We start from the raw sequence: 22,799 nt of genomic DNA on the forward strand, positions 1-22,799 counted from the left end.
TGTAATTGCTATACAATGCCAAAGAGCTTTCCCGAAGGATTGAGCCAGGTTACACGGTCCTGAGATCTCCGTTTTTACTTAACTTATTTGCTTGATGGGTGTATAATCATAGCTTTAGTTTACTTTCCTTTGCTGGCAAGACCATGTATTTTCCCATGAAATAAGATGACTTTGTTTTTCCTCCTTTGTGCCTTACTTTTTCTTTCTTGTCGAGTTAAAATATGGCCCTGGTATTTTCTCATTAGCTCTTCTGAACTGCACCATCTTCTGGGATAGAAGTAAGAGAAGTATTTCTCCCTCTGAACTCTGGAGCCTCTGGGGGAGTAAGGGTGATTTGACTCAGAATTGGAGCAATGTGACTTCCAGAATGGGGGAACTGAGTCATATAAATTTGCTGGTGAGCATTAGGAAGTAGTAGTCCTTACTGGTAGTCTGTCTAAAAGAGAAACTCTTGGGCACCTGGGTGGCTCAGTCAGTTAATCGACTGCCTTCGGCTCAGGTCATGATCCTGGAGTCCCGGGATTGAGTCCACATTGGGCTCCCTGCTTAGTGGGGAATCTGCTTCTCCCTCTGATGCTTCCCCCTCTTGTGCTCTCTCTCTCTCTTTCTCTCTCTCTCAAATGAAATCTTAAAAAAGAGAGAGAGAGAGAGAAACTCTTCCTAAGTACCCCAAAGAACCAGGACCATGGGGCCAACCTCCAGGAGAGCCAGCTGGAGGTTCTGCTCCCCCCTCTCCCTCCACCCTGAAAACAGGATTCTGGGACCCGATAGCCAGTCCAAGTCCTCAGGGCACAGTTGGGAGGGAGGTGATTGAAGATGTGGCCTCTGGGGATATGTCCTCTTCTGTCCAGGGCCTGGGAAAGGTGCCTGGACTCACCTTGCCTAGAGTGCTGGCAGATGTTCTCGGGCTCTTGGCCTTGGTTTCTGGGGTTTGACTAGTGTCCTACTCTGGGGTAATCTTTTTTCTCTTTAGAGCTGTGAGGTCAGAGACTAAGGTTGGAGTGCTGGGGTGGGAGAAAACACCGCTGGAACACTTTGATTCTGCAAACCTTTGAGATTTCGTAGTTTAGGAAAAGGCTACCAGCCTAACTCCTGGCATTCTACACCGGGGCTTGGGGTACTTTGCCAATGATGAACTCACCCTGTGGATCAGCTAGCTAGTGAAGGACACCAGTACCTCTAGGTCAGGGGTTTCTAACTTTTCTCTGTGCCATAGACCCCTTTGGTGGTCTGGTGAAACCTAGGGACCCCTTTTCAGATTTTTTCCCAGCATGGTATTATGAAGAGTTGAATTTTGCAATTGTGAACACCTGTCTACCCACCATCTAGATTCTTCCATTTACATTTTACACTAGGCTTGCCTTATCACATATTTTCCCATCTATCCATCTATCAGCTTGTTTTCAAAAACATACAATAAAAGTTTACAAATAACCAATTATATTGAAATACAATGATCAGAATATTTAAAAATTCTTATGGAGATACATGTGCTTCTTTATTAAAGTGTTAAAGCAGCAGGCCTAATAACTACCCTTCTTTCAAGGTAGTGATGAGCTTAAAATGTATTTTGAGATATCTGCGATAACTGTAATGTGGGAAGATAGCTGTAACTTCTATTGGTGCCAAGATACAGATATTTCCTAATACTGCTATGGTTTGTTGCCTGCTTTCCTAATTAAAGGAAATGTCAAATTTCAGTTAAAGAGCAGGAAAAAAATAGGTAACATATTTTTCATCCGACTTCACAGACCTCCTATGTTATATGTTCTGGTCCATTTAAGAAAAGCAGTGTCCTACCCTGGGCTTTGTACTTTTGCAGCTAATCTTAATGATCACTCCAGAGAGTTTTACCTCTGTTTTATGGAGGAAGAAACCACCCCACAAGTCTAGTATATAGCAGAGCTGTTGGAACAGCAGCAGAGTTTTGGATCTCCAAATCTAATGATTTTTCCCATAAAAGCTTCCTGACAGACTTAGCAAGGCTGAGGTGAAAGCCCTGGGTAGAGTGGTGGCTTTCAGACTTTGCTGGGCACGAGAGTTATGGGTGGAGCTCAGCATTTCCGGTTCCTTGGCCTTGTCCACTAAAGGCTCTTGATACTCTAGTCTAGCTTGGGCCTGAAAATCTGCTTTTTTGGCAAGCACTCCTGATGATTTTCATGCGAGAGTCACCCCCTGGAAGATAGGAGTTGTGAGATCAGGGTTTGTTTATCCGATTGTTCTTTGTCAGTGGATGGGCCTTAGCACAGACTTGGAGTCTTGATGAGAAGAAGTTGCCTCAGGAGACAGAAGACAATGCTGAGGCAGAACTATCTCTGAAATCTTCTGTGAATATGCACACAAAATAAAGGCTTAGTCACTCTGTCCTCAGACACTTCTAATATGCAGGCTAATGGCCAGAGGCAGGGAGATCAGGAATCAGTCCATCCTCCCTCCCTTTCTTCCTTCCTTCCTTTCTGTCCCCCTCCCCCTCTCTTATCACCCCACAAGGCTCCATGACCACCTACTTCACGAAGGCCGTGTGGTACAAAGAGTGGTAAAGCCCTTTCCTGCACTCCAAGTCCTGTCTGACAGATGTGTACCCAATGGTAACTCCCTAAATTGTACAGATCCTGTCCTTCGGGAATTTAGAGAACGCGAGGGATTCTGGAAGCCTTCATGAAGGAGGCAGACCCCTTGAAGCCATGGAGGACTGAGGGGAGACCAGCCGTGGGCAAAGGCATGGAGGTGGGAAAATGAAGGATGTGGTAAAGCATGTGAGCCAATTGGGCTGAAGTGGAGTGTGCATAATGGGGTATGTGAGGCTGGTAAGCAGGTGGGGACAGTAACTGCAATAAAGAATAACCTAAGGAAGAATTGTGGATAAGGAACTGGGAAGCCACAACTACTCATGGTGTATTTTTTATGCAAGGATTTTCTGCTCATTGCCATTTCATTACCACTTTAGTTCTGTGAATTTGAGAGTGGAACGGAGTGGAGGGGACGCGTGTGAGGAATTTCACAAAGGCTGTGGGAGAAAGCACTGTAGAGAGCAGGAGGAAGAACGAGATGAGCTTGCTCTAAGACATACTGTGTTAGATTGGTTGACTTGAACCTTTATCCTTTTTGGTGCTCAGTAGATCAATAGTTTACTCTTTTAAGTATTTGAGATCTCTGTAGAGTTTTTCCCCAGGTTGCATTTTGAGAACTAAGTAATGAATAACAACCCATCAATTAAGATGGGTCACAGGAGCCACTGATGGACTCAGAAATGCTTCCTACAGAGAGGATCTTCCTTTTCCTGTTGACCGTATTGAAATGACATTAATAATGCATCTGCTACTTCTTTTAAATGGACGAGTAATGTCTATTAATGGAATGCGTTTATCATAGCAGGACTGTCAGAGCAAAAGAAAAATTAAAGGATAAATTGTTTTGTGGGGCCTTTTGTTAAACCCTTTCTACACCATGCCTTTCCCACTCTTGTCCCTTCTGTGCCATCCAGATACTTAGGACGCTGAAGGAAGGCCGGGTCTGTAGATGGTCCTCAGACGCCTTCCTTAATGTTGCTGTAACTTCCTTTTGTGCCCCAGCACAGACTCAAATCTCCTCCCTCTAGGCCTTGCATGAACCCTCCTCTCCTGGGGGTAGGAAGTAGAAACACATTCACTATATGTAAGTAATATCTGAACCTCCAAGAGCCATATTATTTTATGGACTTTGTGGGGTTTTAAATTTCTATTTGTCTTCCTTTAATGTTTTGGAGAACATTCTTTGGGTTTGTTAGCCTCCTCAGGCTAAAGGAAAAGCTTTAGTACTGGGGAAGCCCTTACCAGGGCTGGAGAGAAAAGGAGGAAACCATGTGTGTTCGGGGGCTGCAGGGTGACCAAGTGATACCTGCAAGCCTCTGATGGAAACACAGTGATGCTATTGGCCACTTTCAGGCAGCCACCCACCTGCAGCCAGCCCACGGTTTCCCTCCTACAAGCTCCTTCTCATCTCCCACAGAATGGGAGTTTTTCTTGATTAAAGGGGTGATTGCCTTGTAATTCTCCTGCCTCTAAGGCTCACTCTATTGCACGATACTTCTCCCTTATAATCTCTAAAATTCATAGGAGAAGGAAGAGAGAATGGTATGGCGGAAAGGTTGGAATCAGAGTCCAGAGGGCCTGCTTTCCACTAAGAGAGTCCAACACATTTCTCTGGGGGGACATGTGGAGGCTCTGTCTGTTTCAATTTCAACACTTGAGAATCCACCAGGTTGTTGTTGTTTTAAGATTTACTTGTTTATTCTAGAGTGAGAGAGGGAGAGCACAAACAGGGGTGGGAACAGAGGGAGAGGGAGAGAATCTCAAGCAGACTCCCCGCTGAGCACAGAGCCTGACACAGGGCTCAATCCCAGGACCTGGAGATCATGACCTGAGCCAAAATAAAGTCGGTTGCTCAACCAACTGAGCCACCCAGGTGCCCTATGGATCCACCATATTTTTAACTAGAGGTTGTCCCAGGACCCAGAGCAGACCAAGATGGCCACAGCCATGTGGGTTGTGGGTCCAAACCACACAGAACAATAGGCTTAAGATGTTGGCAGGTCTTAGGAGTAAGTGAGATGACATAAGAAAAAAGGTTCTTTAGAAATTCAGTTTATAGGGGCTCCTGGGTGGCTCAGTCGTTGGGCATCTGCCTTCGGCTCGGGTTATGATCCAGGGTCCTGGGATCGAGCCCTGCATCGGGCTCCCTGCTCGGTGGAAAGCCTGCTTCTCCCTCTCCCCCTGCTTGTGTTCCCTCTCTCGTTCTCTCTCTCTCTCTCTCTCTCTGTCAAATGAATAAATAAAATCTTTAAAAAAAAAAGAAATTCAATTTATAATTCCCCATCACTTGATTGCTGGTACCTTAGGTCATTCAGCTAGACAAAGTCTTGTGAACCAGATGAGAATGGATAAATTCACACCCATTGCCAATCCTTCTTTCAGGTGGACAACACTCAAGACTTCTTTGGGAAAGGAGAGGGGAGGGATGTGGCGGTGAGGCAGGGAAGGGTTTGACTACTCTGAGGACAGGCCATTCACCCTGACCCCTGACCCAGGAAGTGAGGGTTCAAGGCATTCAGCCATTTCTTGGCATGCCAGGGTGCTCTCTGCCCCAGCAGCAGTGGGAGCTCCCACAGATGGTGCCCATTCTCTTGACTGACCCCTCACTCTGATATGGCATCACGAGAGAGTCTGTTGCCTTTTGAGGAGCCCTATACGACTGGGTCTCAGCAGCTGCCTCCCTCCATGGTGGCAGGGCAAATGTGCGAGCTACACACTAACTGTCATCTAGAGAACCCTCAGGCTCTAGACAACTGAGCCCTGACTGGATGGCTGGGAGACCTAGGACTAACTTTAGCTTCTCAGGTGACTGAGGACCTTGTTCCATCAAATGTGTAATGGGATTGAGAGTTACCTCTCTGGCTGGGTTCACAGAGTGAGTCACGTGAGTTGATGTGGAAACTGTAAAGCACTGTGCTCATGGTGACAGTGGACATCATTGCTTGGGCTGGAGAGCCAGGTCACCTGGATTCAAATTCTGGCTCATCTAGCCTCTTAGGGAAACATAAGGATAATGATTGCACCAAGCACGTAAGTGTTAGGGTTGTGATGATTAAATGCATGTAGAAGCTGAGCAAGTAGTATGTGCTGAGACACCCTCACTGGTGACGATCCCTGGAACAGGGTGCTTGGGGGGCTTGGAAGACTGTGCAGATGGGGTTAGGTAGAAACTGGAGAAACTGTCACTCAAAAACAGTAGGCAATTTTCTTTCAAGTGGAGAATACATCTTACTTTTGGAAACATCCCTGACTTAGAATTTTATAATAATGGAAATGTAAAAAGCATAGGCCCCTTCTCCCACTTCAGGTATATTGAGTGTCGAGCTGAACTTGTAAGGGTTGTGAGCTGGCCTCCCATGTGGAGGTAGATTGCAGATACTTGGGTTTGTAGCTTTCCAGAAGCATTTTCCACAGTGTTTTGACCATGACCCCAGGAAGAAATACATTCTACATCATATGCACACACTCATACTCCAAACAAGTTTCATGAAACTATGCCTACCTTACTTCCTTAATAAGCACACTGATATTTCTCTCTCTCTTTTTGGGAGGGGGATATGCTGTTTGTAACCCAGTAAGTGGATATCATGATCCACTGATGGGTCTGGACCTAGTAGTCTAAGAAGCTGCGCTATGAGGGAACCCACGGGGGGGGGGGGGGTCTGGCCTGACCGAAAGAGTGGCCCTTTCCCCTCCAGTACTCCTTCATGTGGTCCCTAAAGCTTTACGATGGTTCTATCAGAAACTGCAGGTTGGTCTTGGCTGAGTCATGGGGGGTTCAGGGAGGGCTCTCCACACTGCTGGGCACACAAGAGCAGAGTCCCTTCTCTAAAGCCAGAGCGGCAGTTAGGATGAGCCACACATGGAGGACAGGGATCCTTGCGTTTCAGCCTTAGCGGCAGCACACAACACACACTCACAAAACGGCTGAGCAAGCAAGAACAGGGGAGAGTGCCCTGGACTGGGGCTAGTTGTAGGCTCTGCCCTGTGACCTGGGTCCTCAGTTACCCGACCTGAGAAATGAAGGCCTGGGTCTCTGGGGACCTCCCAGCAGAACAGGCAGGCCAGGCCACAAAGCCTGGAACTCACTTCGGGGAGTGGAGAGACCCAATGTGGCACCATCCTGTATGCAGCTTATGCAAGGGTAAGGGGCCCTGCTGGTGTGGTGTTTTTCAGCCTCAAGCTCTTCTTCAGACAAGATTTGAGATGCTGAAAGGCTACTTTCCTCCTAGGCTCAGGTTGATGGAATGTTCACAGGAGTCAGGTGACTCCCTCGTGGCTGCCTCAACCCACACCCTCATCCCCCAGGATTGGAGAGCCTCTTATGAGGTGGGCTGAGGAAGAGGCTGGTGGGAGAGTGGGGAAGGAAGGTCTGGGGACAGTTCCCAAACCTTCCCCCCAGGATGGTATCAGCTTCTAAAATCCCCAGTCATGACTCCCTGTTTAAAAAATCAGGCCTGAGTTTGTTCCTTCATTTGACAAATATGTATTGAGCTGATATCTGGCAGATACAGCAGTGGGTATAGGACACAAAGATGTCCAAAGGCAAGGTCCCCATGCTCCAGGAGCTTAGGGTCTTAGTGGGGGACACAGTCAATAAATAAACAAGATCCTATCCAAGAATGACAAGTGTTTTCAGGGAATCAGAAGGGGTAATGGGATAGAAAGTGACTGGGGTGGGGACCAATTTTGGGGGGGTGGTAACAAGAATACACCTTTTGAGGAAATGGCATTTGAATTTTTTTTTTAAGATTTTATTTATTTATTTGAGAGAGAGAACAAGATAGAGAGAGCGAGCATGAGAGGGGGGAGGGTCCGAGGGAGAAGCAGACTCACTGCTGAGCAGGAAGCCTGATGCGGGACTCGATCCCGGGACTCCAGGATCATGACCTGAGCCGAAGGCAGTCGCTTAACCAACTGAGCCACCCAGGCGCCCTGGCATTTGAATTTGATGAAAAGATGCAAAGATCTGTGCTTCCCAAATGACAGTCTGAGAGCAAAATACAGATCCCCAGGCCCCATCCTAGACTTATGGAATGAAAATATAAGGGGCAGGGCACAGGGATTCGCATTTTTCTTCCAAATGATTCCCATGCACAGTAAAACTGGACACCTACTGCCCTGTAGCTTTTACTTTTAGAGAAAGTTCACCTTGGTGAACTTTTGGGACCCTTCTAACGCCTGGCGCCTGTGGTTCAGGGAGGGGAACTTCTATGTGTGTGAAGGCCTGGGTAGAGAGAGGAGCAGGACCGCTTCTAGTCAGATGGCCGGATGCAGAAACTCACAGCGCCTGCCTCTCCGTGGCTGTCACAAGTTCTAAAACTGATCTCAGAGATGCCCTCCTTCATCCCAGTGCCCATGCCCTCTCATTTAATTTCACCTGCTGTGAGGAGGGTGCAGTTTTAGCACCCTAGATTAGGCGCATCTCTTGCTTTGGGAACATTTCAGACAGTTGGTTTGAACTCCCTCCAGGCATATTTTGTGATTCTGCCTACATCTCTGCAGCCCCAGCCCATCTGTCTGTCCCAGATCTGGTACAGAGGTCTTCATGCTGTGGGCGCTGGGACCTGCTTGGCAACTGACTCCCTGGGAGCGTTTGGTTTTAAGCGAGCAGCAACTGCCCCTGTAGGGACATCCACTGATTCACAGAGGACACAGGAGCCACGGATCAGGCAAGTCTTCAGTCTCTCTCAGCCTGTGTGGTGAGAAGCAAGGTCCCCCAGAGAGCAGGAAAAATCAAACCCGGGGTGTTTGCCTACAAACGCTCTTTACCCTCTCTTCATTTCCTGTGTTGTAGGTCCCGCCGCCCCTGGCCTCAGTTTCCCCATTTATTCAATCTATCCAACCCCCACCCCAGTATTGCTTTGGGAGTAGAAAAAGTGGGGTTGCTTGAAAAGCAGCCCTTCCTACGCTCATCCCCTCGCCCCTGCTCCTCCAGCGCCCGATTTCTGATTTCCGGCTGGGGGGCCGCACGTGCGGCCCTGCGCCTCAGGAAGGCCCTCATAGGCGTGTCCTCCGCAGGGGAGGAGGGAGAGGGAGAGGCGGCGGCCAGGTCGCAGCTGAGGCCGGGCACCGCCACCCTCCGCCCCCGGCCCTCAGCGCGGTTTCCGCAGCGTCGCCGGCAGCGGCCCGCGCCCCCGCGCGCCCGGCCCGGCGACCCTGCGCGTTGGAGCCGCGCCTCCGGGAGCCGCAGTGCCCAGCGGCCTGGGGCCGGCGCGGAGCGCGCGGGGAGCCGGCGGGGAGCAGGAGCAGGTGAGCCAGCGCCATGGGGCAGGCGGGCTGCAAGGGGCTCTCCCAGTCGCTGTTCGACTACAAAACCGAAAAGTACGTCATCGCCAAGAACAAGAAGGTGGGCCTGCTCTACCGGCTGCTGCAGGTCTCCATTCTGACCTACCTGGTGGTGTGAGTTCTCCGGGGGCTTTCGGGGAGTGGGGCGGGGGGAGAGGGAGGCTCTGGGCCACCCTGTGCCCTTCCGGGGCCCGGGAACTGGACGTGCGTTCCCTGTGCTTGGGAAGGGGCTCTTGGGTGTAAGAGTGGGCAGGTCAAGGGGGAGCCCTCTGGTTCCCCACCGGCTCTGCAGATGCTGAGCTGCGGGCAGGGACTTCAGCTTTCCTTCATTTATGAGGCTCTCGGTGGGCTGCTCCTTCCTTCCGGCCGAGCTCTGAGTGTTAGGGCCATCGAGGGGGGCAAAGACGCAGGGGGCCTGGGCTCCAGCTGTTGCCCTGGGAGCCTCCCTGGTCCTTTGGCCTGGTGCAGGCCCGGGCACCGGGTGGGTTATTTATAAACACCGAGCTCATGTGCCAGGCTCCTGGTTGGGGCAGCTCATCAGCCTGGCATGTCTCAGCACTCCCTTCTGTCAACTCACCCCATCCCTGGCTGGCTTCTCTGGGATCCTGCTAGGGGTCCTGCTCAGAGGCCCACTACCCGTCTCCCAGCTGGACTGTCTGCCTCACCTTTAACCCTTCCCACCGTCAGGGGAGGGGGCAGCTCCTTGGAGATGCTCAACCAGGCACTGTTCAGAGCCCCCCCCCCCCAAGAAGGGAGGGACAGGTGGAAGGAGGAAATGACACCAGATGAGTAGGAGGCTGATGTGCCTCTTTTACTGCCTCAGTAAATGCTGTTGAGTCCCTCCTATTTCCTGACTGGGCCCCCTGACCTCACTAGGAGGTCAGTGCCCATGGAGCTTCATTCCTAAGGAACCTGAATGCCTCCCACCCCAGGGCCTTTGTACATGTCGGTCCTCAGCCAGGCGCGCCTTTACTCCTCTACTTGGTTAAAGCCCACTTGTCCTTCAGACCCAGGTTCTTGAATAACTCCTCTGATATATTCCGTAGGGATCGTTTGCTTGTCTGCCTTCCGTCCAGTGGGCGGGGGGGGTACACCATGAAGGCACACAGGGCCTGGCATCACCTAACTGCTTAGGAAGCAGGTGTGAAATGAATGAATGAATGTGCATTGTTCCTTGGCATTTGCTGAATGTTCCTGTCCAGGCTGGGCCCAGTGTCCCTACTCATTGTCACAGCCGTCTCAGGTTTCCTTGGGGACAGGAGAGTCTAGGGCCTAGGATGTAGCAGGTCTGCCCCAGAGATGAAGAGAGTGGGCACATCTTGGTTGGCACCTGCTATACAAAGAACCCTTACTGGCATGCTGGGAGGTGCAGGGCACCCCCGGCCACTCCTGCATGACCTCAGGCAGGCAGCTTCCGGCCCTCTCCTGGACTCCGTTTTCCCAGCTTTCCCAAGGGGTTAACCTGGACGATCTCTAACCTTTTTTTTTTTTAATTAATTTATTTATTTACTTGAAAGAGAGAGAATGAGAGAGAGAGAGCACATGAGAGGGGGGAGGGTCAGAGGGAGAAGCAGACTCCCTGCTGAGCAGGGAGCCCGATGCGGGACTCGATCCTGGGACTCCAGGATCATGACCTGAGCCGAAGGCAGTCGCTTAACCAACTGAGCCACCCAGGCGCCCTGGACGATCTCTAACCTTAACAGTAAACGTCAACAGTAGGCTGGTTAGAGCCTATTTTGAGTTCTTCCGTGGCCCAGCACTCGCTGTGCTAAGCAATTTACATGTGCCATCGCATTAAAAAAAATTTTTTTTTTGTATTTCAACAAAAGTTTAGACTTACAGAAAAGTGACAGGAGTAGTACAAACTTTTTAAAACGTCCTTCACCTAGATTCCCCAGATGTTAACATTTTACATACATTTGTGTTGTCCTTTCCCTTTTCTTTCCCCACATACACATGATGTGTGTGTATATGCAATTTTTTCTGTTTAAGGGTAAGTTGCAGGGGCGCCTGGGTGGCTCAGCCGGTTGAGCGTCTGGCTCTTGATTTCAGCTCAGGTCATGGTCTGCTGGTGTGAGATCTGATCATCGGGGAGTCTGCTTCTCTCTCTCTCCCTCTCCCTCTGCCCCCACTAGCACTCTCTCTCTGAAATAAATAAACAAACAAATAAATAACTCTTTTTTAAAAAAGAGTAAGTTGCAGACATTATGCCCCTCTACTACTAAAGACTTCAGTGCATATTTCTTAAAACCAAGGAATTCTCTTATTTAACCAAGTACAGCTATGAAAATTAGGTAATTAACACTGAAACAATATTATTTTCTAACCTATGGACCTCTTGTAAATTGCTCTAATAATTACATTTAATAGCAAAAAATATATATATATCTGAAATCCTGCCTTGCATTCATTCATTCATTTTGTCTTCTTAGTCTCCTTTAATCTGGAATTGTACCCAAGACTCTTTGTATTTTCTGACACTGATGTTTTTTGAAAAGTACAGGATTTTTATTTTATTACAACTTTTTAATTGAAGTAAAATTTACCTAGCATGTAATTCACCATTTCAACTATTTAAAATTATACTATTCAGTAGTTTTTAGTACATTCATAATGTTGTACAACTATCACCACTGTCTTATTTCAGAACATTTCCATCACCCTTAAAAGAAACCCATGTCTATTAGCAGTCGGAATTCTCCCCTACCCCATCCCTTGGCAACCACTAATGTACTTTCTGTCTCTGTAGATTTACCTCTTCTGGACATTTCATATAAATCAAATCATACAACATTTTTTTGGTCTGGTTTCTTCACTTCACATAATGTTTTCAAGGTTTATCCATGCTATAGCGTGAATCAGTACTTCATTGCTTTTACGGCTGAATAATACCCACATTTTGTTTATCCATTCATCTGTTGACAGACATTTGGACTGTTTCTACCTTTTTTTTTAAGATTTTATTTATTGATTTGAGAAAGAGAGATAGCATGAGCGGGGGAGGGGCAGAGGGAGAAGCAGGCTCCCCGTGGAGCAAGGAACCCAATGTGGGACTCTATCCCAGGACCCTGGGATCATGACCTGAGCTGAAGGCAGACGCTTAACCAACTGAGCCACCCAGGCGCACCTGTTTCTGCTTTTTGGCTGTCACGAATAACATTACTAAGAACATTCATTACAAGTATTTGTGTGGATATGTTTTCCGTTCTCTTGGGTATATATTTTGGCAGGAAGTTGCTGGGTCAACTACCAGCTGTTTTCCACAGCAGCTGCACCATTTTACATTCCTATCAGTGAGTCCCAGTTTCTCTGCATCCTCACCAGCACTTGTTATTTTCTTTTATATATTTTTTTAATTACAGCCAACTTATTCGGTGTGAAGTAGTATCTCATTGTGGTTCTGATTTTCATTTCCTTGATGCCTAATGACATTGAGCATCTTTTCATGGGCTTATTGGCCGTCTGTTTATCTTCTTTGGAGAAGATGTCTACTCAAATCCTTGGCCCATTTTTAAATTGGGTTATTTGTCTTTTTCATTGCTGAGTTGTAGGAGTTCTTTATATATTCTGGGCACTAGACCCTGACCATGTGATTTGCAAATATTTTCTCCCATTCTGTGCATTATTTTTTCACTTTCTTGATAGTGTCCTTTGATGCACAAAAGTTTTTATTTTTTATTTTTTTTGCACAAAAGTTTTTAATTTTGATGAAGTTCCACTTATCTATTTTTTCTTTTATTGTGTGTGTTTGGGGTGTCAAAGAATGTAGGATTCGTACTCTCATTTTGTAGAATGCCCCTTAGTTTGGATTTGTCTGCGGCCTGTCCGTGAATAGTTTCAGGTTATGTACCATCTCCTTTAACTGTCCTCACATCCCTGGGGGAGGCACTGTTACCCTGTGTTAACTCCCAGAGTTCATTGCCTCTCCCGAGGTCACATCCCCAGTGCATGTGTGAGCAGGTTTTGGCCCAACCTGGGCCATTTTCAGGGCCCCAGCCCCTGAGAGTAGCTGTCTTCCTGTTCTGGGATTGCTTGTCACCTCTGCTGCTTGCAGAACCAGGTTTTAGGCAGCAGTGGAGTTTTGACCCCTGCCCAGGAGCTGGTGGGAAAGGTGAAGCCCCTGGGAAAATTCCCTGAGGACAGCAATGAGGCTGATGCCCACCTGTTGACCCTTTCCCTGCAGCTGGGTGTTCCTGGTGAAGAAGGGTTACCAAGACACTGACACCTCCCTGCAGAGCAGCATTGTCACCAAAGTCAAGGGTGTGACCTTCACCAACACATCTGAGCTCGGGGAGCGGCTCTGGGATGTTGCCGACTATGTCATCCCACCCCAGGTCTGAGTCCCACACAGCACTAGGGCCCGGGCTAGCAGGGCCTGGCTTGGCGGGGGGGTCACATAGGAAGGTGCTCAGGTACCTAGGGACTCCCTTGGCCCGGGACAGCTGCCAGAGTTTGCAGATGGAGACCCTGCCCGGAGCCTTCCCTCCACACCGACCCCCTGCTTTCCTTGACTGTGCCTATGAGACCCGTTCCATCCCAATAAACCCCGAGCCTGTAAAAACCAAATGGGGCCCCAAGAACGTTCAGGTCAGTGTGAGTTAGGTGGCCTGGCACAGAGCACTGCTTCCTTATGTTAGCCACTGGCTGCCCTTGGGAATGGCTCCCTGGCCTGCTCACAACTGGCCTGGGCCAGGGCCAGGGCCTGGGCCACCCTGTCTGGGCCTCTTCTCCCAGATCTGGGCTTGGATCCCAGGGACTGAGGTCAGAATAAGAATTCATGGAGGGAGCAGTTTGGGACTGTGGGCCTGAAAGGGACCTATCAAAGGATGTCTGCTCAGAGACTTCAAAGTCAGTGGGCAGATGGGTAGGATCCACTGATTTTGTGGCCCTGTTGTCCTCAACACCCATGCAGAGACCCAACCCTTGCCAGGAAGCCCTGGGAAGGAGGGTCCCCAAGAGAGCAGGAGGATGTCCCTCAACTCTTCTCTGGCTCCTCAGGGAGAGAACGTCTTCTTCGTAGTCACCAACTTGATCGTGACCGCCAACCAGCGGCAGGAAACCTGTGCTGAGGTTTGATGTGGTGCAGAAAGCAGGGGAGGGGGTGGGAGAGCCTCCAGCCGTGGTTGGGGTCTACCCTTCTCCTGAAGCAGGGGTTTCTATCCCCTCCAAGTGCCCCAGGGGATATGTGTACCAGAGCACGTACCTGCAGTGTTTGGGGGAGAGAAGCAGGTTCTCAAAGGGTGTGTGACCCCACTCAGGGGAGGAACCCCTGTCCTGATTCCTGGGATGGGACCTGGTTCTGAACTGGGGCCCCTGCAGGGAAGTTCCCCCACCCAGGTGCCCTTTCTTTCTGACAGAGCGAAAGCATTCCGGATGCCTGGTGCTACACAGATAGTGACTGTCCCCCTGGGGAGCCTGTTGTGGCTGGAAATGGTGAGGCCTGGAATGGTCAGGGCTGGGAGCACAGTGGGGGATGGAGCCAGGAGGCTTCTAGCATCATCTCTGCCCCAATCCTACAGGAGTGAAGACTGGCCGCTGCCTGCGGGTGGGCAGCATGCAAAGGGGCACCTGTGAGGTGTTTGCCTGGTGCCCCGTGGAGACAAAGCCCAGACCAGTGTGAGTGGCTCCAGCCTCAGGACCCAGAAGAGCTCCCTGGGCAGTGAGTGGGTCTCAGCCTGATGGTGGAGACACGTCTACCCTGAGATCCTCTTTCCGAGGACACCCTACCAAGCCCTAGGACCACCCCAACACAAGCAAATGAATGGTCTTTGGCAAAGGCTCCAGGGGCTGCAGGGAGTGGGCCAGCCCCAGCACTGCCACAGGCCTGGGGGGATGTACAGAGGGAGCAGGGGCAGGGCCTCCTGGACAAGCTGTTCCGGCTTCATTTTCAGGAAGCCACTGCTGGGCAAGGCTGAAGACTTCACCGTTTACATAAAGAACTTCATTCGTTTCCCCAAATTCAACTTCTCCAAGTACGTGGGACTTGGTTCCTGGGGATCTGCCTCCTTGTCACTGTGCGTGGGCCCGTGTGCATGGTGTGGAGGTGTATGTGAATGAACCACCAGGTGATGCTGGAGCACCCCTTCCTCTTGCTGTGGGAGTGGGGTTCTGTCCTTGAATGCAATAGGTTAGTGGGGTGTGCTGAGGGGGAGTAGTCAGGACTTGAGTCGAGGCTAAAGTCAGGGACTCAGCCTGGGCCAGGTAAAGGCCCAGCGACTCCTGGGCCAGGCTGTCTCTGGCCTGGGAACGGCAAGTCTCAGCTTCATTTCACTGTCTGTTTGTGGCCTCCATCCAGGACCAATGTGCTAGACACCAATGACAGAGCTTTCCTGAAATCCTGTCGGTTTGGCCCCAAGAACCCCTACTGCCCCATCTTCCGACTGGGGTCTGTGGTCAGCTGGACGGGGAGCAACTTCCAGGAGATAGCTGTGCAGGTGAGTGGCGTGCTCTCAGGGCACCGTGCCCGGGGGCCAGGGGGCCTAAGAGCTCTGGGTCTGGGCTCTGTCACGAAGAGGATGGTGAGTAGGGGGACCTGTGGGGTGGGATGGACAAAGTTCCCTGCCCCAGGGACTCACTGTCTTCAGAATTAGCTATGACACACAGTCTGTCAGAACTCAGGCATCAGTGGGAGGCACGCTGAGCACCTGCTGTTGGTTCTCAGTCCTTGGGGCATCCGTTGAAACTGAGCCAGAGGGAGCCTCACTGGCATATCCTGGCTCTTGTGTGAGGTGCCCATCCCTTTGTAGGTGCTCGCTCACGGAATAATGAAACAGGAGGGTTCTGGGGTTGGGCGCTCTCGGCGATGTGCTTTCCTCAGCCACTCCAAAGGTGGGGCTAGGACCCTGGAACTTCCATCTTCTTCCTGGAAGGATGCTTCAGGGGGGCTGACCCTTGGCCTGAGTACTTTTCCCATCTTGTCCAGCTCCCTGTGAGGAGCTGGTCTGTGCCTTTTGTCCACTCCACAAAGTTCTGTGCACTGATTCTTGTCTCTTCTTCATCAGGGTGGTGTGATAGGAATTCAGATTGAATGGGATTGTGATCTTGATAAAGCTCCTTCTGAATGCAACCCTCACTATTCTTTTAGCCGTCTGGACAACAAATTTTCAGAAAACTCAATCTCCTCTGGGTACAACTTCAGGTAAGTGGGGCTAGACTTGCTGTCTTGTTACCCTGTCCACATTTTGTCCTCTTCTGGGTGCCAGCACTCTGACACCCCTTATTGGGGGTGGATATTAGAGTGGGAGGTATAGGGAGAAAGAGCTGAGGAAAGGTGAGGGATGGCAAGGGGGAGCATCTCTGGGAAAGGAGAGAAGTTTTTGTCACCCTGTGGGCTCACCAGGAAGCTGAGGCTTGGCTTCTTATCCAGGTCACCTCCCTCAGTGCTTTAGTGGCCCTGGGTTGGCCCAGCATATAGTGGGAAAGCCCTTGCCTCTTAGGGAATGTCTGTAAGGATTTCAAAGATCTGGATGAATCTTTACCGTAATGTTGGCAAGAGGATCTATAACCTCCCCCAAGGCTGCTAAGAGCAGGGTCTTGGGGGGTGCTTATAAATCTCCAAAGCAGCCAAGTATGTGTTGCCAAGCAGGGAAGGTCTCCCCTAGGTTTGCCAAATATTACCGAGATGCTGCTGGAGTGGAGTTCCGCACCCTGATGAAAGCCTATGGGATCCGCTTTGATGTGATGGTGAATGGCAAGGTGTGTGCAGTGTATGTCCCCTCCTGAGGCTGGGCAGGCCCGGAGTGGGGCGTGTTGGAGTCCCTTGGAAGCCTGCTGTCCACCCATCCCATGTTCACCCTGCTTTGTTTCTCTGTGCTACAGGCAGGGAAGTTCAGCCTCATCCCCACGGTCGTCAACATTGGCTCTGGGGTGGCGCTCATGGGTGCTGTGAGTACCGCCCCCCCCCTTCACCTTTACCCTCTGAGCACTGGCCTGGGGGTGGGGGGATCGCTCGGGAGGTGCTGTCCTGATGTTGCAGAAAGAACAAGAGCAGGCGAGGTCGGTGGGATGCAGGTCAGGCTTTCTGGGACCTGACACCTGTCGGCAGCCCCCAGGTGGCAGTGACTGCCCGAGTTTCTGTTTCCAGAGCCAGAGAGCCATCTGCCTGGTGCTCTGGTGCTGGGGGCAGGGCTGGGCTTCTCTAGGATCCGGGGTCAGTCCCTGAACTTCCGAAGCCTCATCTGTGCTGCTGCTGAAAAGAGACGGGACCCAGCTATCTACAGGGTTTCTCAGCTGTCCCTGTTGACATTTTGGGCCAGAGAATTCTTTTTTGTGTGGGGCCTTCTGTGCCCTCTAGGGTGTTTAACAACATGGCGCTGGGCACCTCTACTCACTAGATGCCTGCACTGCCTTCTTCCCCAACCAAAAACGTCTCCAGAAATTGCCTGTCTCCTGGGGAGCAAAAACAAAGCAGGGTGAACATGGGACGGGTGGACAGCAGGCTTCCAGGGACTCCAGCATGCCCCACCCCGGGCCTGCCCAGCCTCAGGAGGGGACATACACCGCACGCAGCCCCGTTGAAGGGCACAGGGCTGACAGACGAGCAGCAGGGAAGTCAGGCTGCAGTCCTCCCTCAGATCTGTCCCTTCAGCTGAGCCCAGGGGGCTCACCGGAGAGGAAGTACTTGCTGGAGGGTAGGCAAAGGTTTCCTCCGAATCTCTTGTTGTGCCCCCTTGTTCTTCTGGAAGTTTCTTAAAGCCCTGGGAGCTGTCATGGCTCGTGCCCCTCCCGGCAAGCTCCTTGCCAGGGTTTCCGGCAGCCTCGTCCTCTTTGCCCTGTGGGAGGCTTCCGGCAGGACCTGGGGTGGCCTTTTTCTTAAGACCAGGGGAACAGGATGTGACAAGGCCATATTCTCCTGAGAGGTGGTGGATGAAAGCGAGCCCCAAATGAGTCCTCTTTACTGCCAACCAGCATTGTTAGGGAGCCCTGCACGTTTGCTTCTGTGACTTCCTTAGAGCTGGGCCTCTGTCAGTCATTACTTCCTCACGCTGTGGGTAAGTCAGACACAAGGGCCTGGGGTCCACACATGTGAAATAAAGAAAACAGGGCAAGGGGTGTGGATGCGGGTTGGGTGGAGGAATGTTCTCTGCGCAACAGGGAAGTGATAAGTAACATTTGGGCACCTCAGTGGGGAGCAGGGGACGAGCTGTGAAGTACCCAGAGTCAGAGGCCCGGGTTCACCTATGAGCCCGTCCCTCAGCCCCCAGGCGCCCTCACCCCGTCCTCAGCCCTGCAGGACACACCCCTGCCCGCAGGGCTGTGGGCGGAGGGGCCCTCTGTGATTTGCCGCACGCCCTCTGGTCGGAGGCTCCTGTGAACGGCTGTTGGTGGGTCCCAGCTGGATCCATCTTGCCTTGACCACCCCTGTCGGCCTTGTTCTTTAGGTCTCCTCCAGTCCATCTCTCAAAGTGACTACTGAAGGGACCAGCCCACCTTTCTAAGCTGCATCCTACCCCTATGCAAGGCCCTTCAGTGTCTTCCCCTAAGGGATTAGGACCGAGGCCTTGAGGGCATTGTAAGACAATTGACCAGCTGGTCCCCATCCCACCTCTCCAGAAGCGTGTCTCGCTTTTGCAACACAGACCCTGTGCACTGTCCTTTGCTACCTGGGCAATGCCCTCCCTGGGCTGGCTGGCTTTTTCTTTTCTTTTTTTTTCTTTCCTTTTCTTTTCCTCTCCTTTCCTTTTTTTGTGTATAAATTCCATTCAACGCTCAAGACTCAGCCCAGATATCTGTCCCCAGGCTGAGTGAAGTCCTGTCTTCTCTCTGCTTCCTTGCTCCTGTCCTCATCATAGGATATGTCACTGTCATAATTTACATGCGTGTCTCCTGCACCAGAGGGACAGTCCCCACAGGGTCTCATTGTCTTAATCCTCCTGCACCCCAGTGCAGTGACGGGCACATGGTGAGTGCTCAGCATACATTCATTGAAGACACAATTGAGTGGGGTCAGGGTAGTGCAGGGGGTGCTTGGCCTGATAGAGCAGATGGGCCCCAGGCTAACTTTGGCTCTACTATGAACCAGCTTTGTGGCCTTTGACAAAGGTGCCTCCTGCTGAGCCCAGTTTCCTTATCTGTTAATTGGGGGACAACGATGCCCCCTTAGGGGTTGGTGCAAGATCAGACGGGATGCCCTATGTGTCAAGTGGCAGTCTGCTTTCTGGATGTCTAGGATTCTGAGTCAGGAACCCCCAACTCTTTTGCTGCAGGGGGCTTTCGTCTGTGACCTGGTACTTATCTACTTCATCAAGAAGAGGCACTTTTACCGAGACAAGAAGTATGAGGAAGTGAGGTCAGTGATGCTTCCTCCCCAGCAGTGTGAGGGGACCCTTGAAGAGCCCCCTTGACCAGCCTTCCCATCCCTGGCCTAGAAACTTTACCCTGGTTGGATGGTGGTGCTTGGGGTGTGGAGGGAGGCAGGGCTGAACCGTTGGGAGCCCCCCTGGAAGGGCGGCAGAAGGTGGGATGTTTGGAGAACCTGCTTTACCGAGCTGGATGTTGCCCCACAGCAGCTGCAGAAAACAAGGCCTGCCTAGGATGGGCAGGAGACTTGGTTTCCCAGCCTGACTCTGCCACTATCTACCATGTGACTTCACACAAGTCCCCCCAGGCTTCCTTGGGCCTCAGTGTCTCTCTCTGTGAGCCTTTGAGCACTTAAATTTTAGGATTCTTGGACATGGTATTCCTGGTGGACTGGGGTTAAGGGACGCTGGAGTGGCAAGGGAAGAAAAAGACGGATTTCTTGTTTTTTACTCTGGGGGTCTATTTCCAGGCTCTTTTGGGCCGTGAGCTTGGTGGTGTGTTATGTGTGTATTCATAGCAGCAGAACACAGTGTAAGTGGGAAATCCAGAGGTCTGTAGGCATATTGGAAGGGGAAAGGGGCTCTGGCCCAGCCATTCTGGAAGAGCTGGGATCAGAAGGGGGATTGCAGATGGTGGGCTCCAGATGGGCATGGGCACTCCCTTGTCCCCGCCACAACACATCATTCCCTGGACTGAACCGGCCCTGAGGCAGGCTGAGCCCTTAACCCTGACCCTGACGAAGGCCTCATCGCTCCACGGCTGGAGGGACAGGGGTGCCCCCCCTCACCCCCGCTGGGCTCTGCAGGCCAGGGTTAACTGGGTCCTGTCCTGCCCAGAATCCTCCGGGTCCTCCAGGGGCTGGCAGAACCCTCGCAGCAGGGCGGGACCCCAGAGGCAGAGGAGGCCGGGCAGCCTGAGGCGCATCTCAGAGGGGGCACCCGGAAGGGGAAAGGCTGTGCAGGCCAGCAACACCTCCAGACCCCCAGGTGAGGGGCTGTGGGGCAGAGGACCCCGGGATGAGCCTTGCAGAGATGGCATGGGCCTCTCCTCTCCTGCCTGCTCTAGGGCGACCTGGCTGCAAGGCAGGATGTCCAGGACCCAGGAGAGCCCACCCACGCTGGACTGTGTGGAGAGGGGGCGCTTTAGCCTGGTATTCCTTCCACGCCCCCAAATGACCACAAGGCCGCCCGCTTGCTGTGCACTCCCAGCCGTACCACCATTCCCTCAGGCTTACTCTGCTGCCGCTTCTCTGAGCTCTTTGTATGTATGAACTCCTTCCGGCAACCTCCTGGGGGGCACACTAGCCGTCCCTCTTCTAACAAGGAAATGGAGGCAAGGAAGGTTAAGTAACTTGCTCAAGTCACAGCTAATACGTGGGAGAGCTGGGATTTGAACACAGGCAGTAAGTCTCTGAGATCCAGTTCTTCTCCATCAGGTTTTTCTGCCTCATCAAGTCCATTCTGCTGCCCCCCATCAGATGCTTTCCTTGCCTATTGCTGTTGCTGTAGGGGCTCTGGGTGCCCTCTGGGCACCACCACAGTGGCAGCTGCTCATTATGGCCCCAGAGACCCCAACCCGAGCATCCACATGCGGCCGGGCTGTGGCCGGGGTGGAGGGGGGGGTCCTCTGGACGGCCCCTCTCTCTGGATGCGCTGAGGGTGGGCTCTGCCTTTAGGGCGGCCGTCTCTGTTCTCAGCGTTCCCGATTGTCCTCTGTGTGCCCCCCTCCTCCCCCCGCCCATCCACACACAGGTCTGGCCACCTGGGGAAGGGAGAGGTGAATGTGGAGCAGCTACAGAACCTGCAGACTGTGGACGCATAGCCAGAGGTGTCAGCTGAGAGCAGATCTGGTGAAGATGTTGGGGCTGAACCACCTGCAGCTCTGAACTGAGCAGTGTCTTGTGTTTGCCTGGGATCCTGCTGCGGGCTTTGTGCTGGGTGTGCTGTGTGTGTGGCTGGGGCTGGGGCAGGGGAGCCTCCTAGCGGCCAGAGTGGCTCCGATCTGCAAGAGGCGGCCTTGGAGAGCCAAGTGGGGTAAGGCCGCCAGCCTGGGTGGTACTAAAGTGTTTTCGTTTTTCTGAGAACCTAGTTCGTTCATTCATTCGTTCATTCACACGATACACATTATTTGCTGTAGGCTGTGCCCCATCCAAGAGATGCTTAAATGAGACGCTGACCTGGCCCTCGGGGGCGGGGGCGGGGAGAGCACACGTGTAATTCCCTCCAGAGCCAGTAGACATCACAACCAGCCTCGACCGGCCTGGCCTTCCTCCAGCCTCTAGCTGAGACTTTCACAATCCCTGTTGAGACCCCTGGCTCCTCAGAGAAAGGCTTTGGCTAACATCCACGGGGACATCTGGCCTTGCCCTCAGGGATAAAAAAAGGTGGCCAAGGAGGCCACGAGGAAAGGACTGGCTGTGTAAGGAGGCAGCTGGCCCTTGCGGGGAGATGCAGCCTCGAGGGCTTCCAGCTAAGGTGGGGAAGGGGAGGCAGGGAGGCCTCTGCTCCAGTCTGCCTGCCCAGTCTCAGGAGGCCTCGGGCATAGTGTCTCACCTAAATGGGAGATTACGTGCCTGTTCCTGTCTCGCAGTTCTGTGCAGCTGGGTGACCCTACCTGGCCCCCCTCCCTTTCTCCTCAAAGGCTGGGTCTGAAGGGCTGGTCATAACAATAGGTGGCACTCACGTGGCAGGTGGAAGCAGTTGTTACTAGGGAGGCCCTCGCCCCTCACCCCAGCCTCTCCTTTCTCGCCCACTCCACCCCGCCCCCACCCTGCAGAACGGTGCTGCTTCCCCCCCTAGTGGCTGTAGAGCCTCTCTACTTCCAGTGTGGCCCAGTGGCCTCCCCTGGGAGCTTGTTGGAGATGGCAGTCGTGGGCCCCTCCCTTCTCCTACATCAGAACCTGTTTCAGGAAGATTCCTAGGTGATCCGTGTGAACATTGCTGCTTGAGAGCACGGGTTAAAGAGATCTGCCAAGCCTGGTTCCAACGGAGGAAAAGGCCCGCTTTGACAGGTGATGCCAATGTCTAGGTCAGACTTACACATATTGTACTTTGAGAGCAAGAGGATTCCCCACCCCCACCCCCAGGAAAGTGGCAAGCTCAGTGTATTTAAATTAAAATATTTTGACTAGATAATACTTCTATGATTCAAAAACTAAAAGGTACAAAAGATGACAGTGAAAAGCTCCCCTCCCACCCCTGTTCCCCGAGGCAGCCTGTTACACATTTCAAGAGGCTCTCCTGTTTTGCTGAGCATCTACTTGGTTACTTGTGCTGTCACTCAGGAAATGAACTCTTCCTGATGCCTGCAACATCAGACCAAGTCTCCTCTGTCAGAAAGGGACACGATGGAGGACACTTAAGTACTGGGCTGGGGAGTCGGCTAGCTCACTTCTCCCTCTCCCAGCGTCTGAGGAGTCCCTGTGTAAACCCAAGAGGAGAGACCTAGAACTCATCACTCACTGCTGTCTGATCGCTCAGTAGCAAAGGCCCGCGGTGCTGCCTCTGGCCCAGCAAGCCCTGGTGCTTTGTTCTCACAGCTACCCGGATGCTAGGGAGCGTCCTCTTTGGAAGTGCGCTCTCTGGGCCACCGTCAAGTCAGAAGGGTTTGGTTCTCTGCACACAGAGGAGGCGGGAAGCATCC

The 22,799-nt window shown here is 52.0% G+C and overlaps 1 protein-coding gene across 11 annotated transcripts; it reads left to right on the top strand.

Moving 5' to 3' along the window:
• The first annotated feature begins 8,505 nt into the window (after positions 1-8,505).
• On the top strand, positions 8,506-21,237 carry P2RX5 (purinergic receptor P2X 5). Of its 11 annotated transcripts, none has more exons than XM_035724783.1 (14): positions 8,524-8,919; positions 13,042-13,192; positions 13,771-13,928; positions 14,216-14,291; positions 14,378-14,474; positions 14,750-14,830; positions 15,154-15,292; positions 15,860-15,996; positions 16,460-16,553; positions 16,677-16,742; positions 19,064-19,146; positions 19,994-20,143; positions 20,223-20,417; positions 20,909-21,237. In XM_035724783.1, exons 3-14 carry the CDS (start codon positions 13,827-13,829, stop codon positions 20,976-20,978), a joined length of 1,290 nt encoding a protein of 429 aa, XP_035580676.1. In that variant the 5' UTR covers positions 8,524-8,919; positions 13,042-13,192; positions 13,771-13,826; the 3' UTR covers positions 20,979-21,237. The 11 variants fall into 11 exon arrangements, with proteins under 11 accessions (XP_035580671.1, XP_027424190.2, XP_035580676.1 ...); XM_035724782.1 differs by having other exon boundaries at positions 8,524-8,822; XM_027568393.2 differs by having other exon boundaries at positions 8,527-8,972; positions 13,857-13,928.
• Positions 21,238-22,799: the final 1,562 nt, after the last annotated feature.

The sequence above is a fragment of the Zalophus californianus genome, chromosome 16, assembly GCF_009762305.2.
Source record: "Zalophus californianus isolate mZalCal1 chromosome 16, mZalCal1.pri.v2, whole genome shotgun sequence".
Classification (NCBI taxonomy): Eukaryota; Metazoa; Chordata; class Mammalia; order Carnivora; family Otariidae; genus Zalophus; species Zalophus californianus.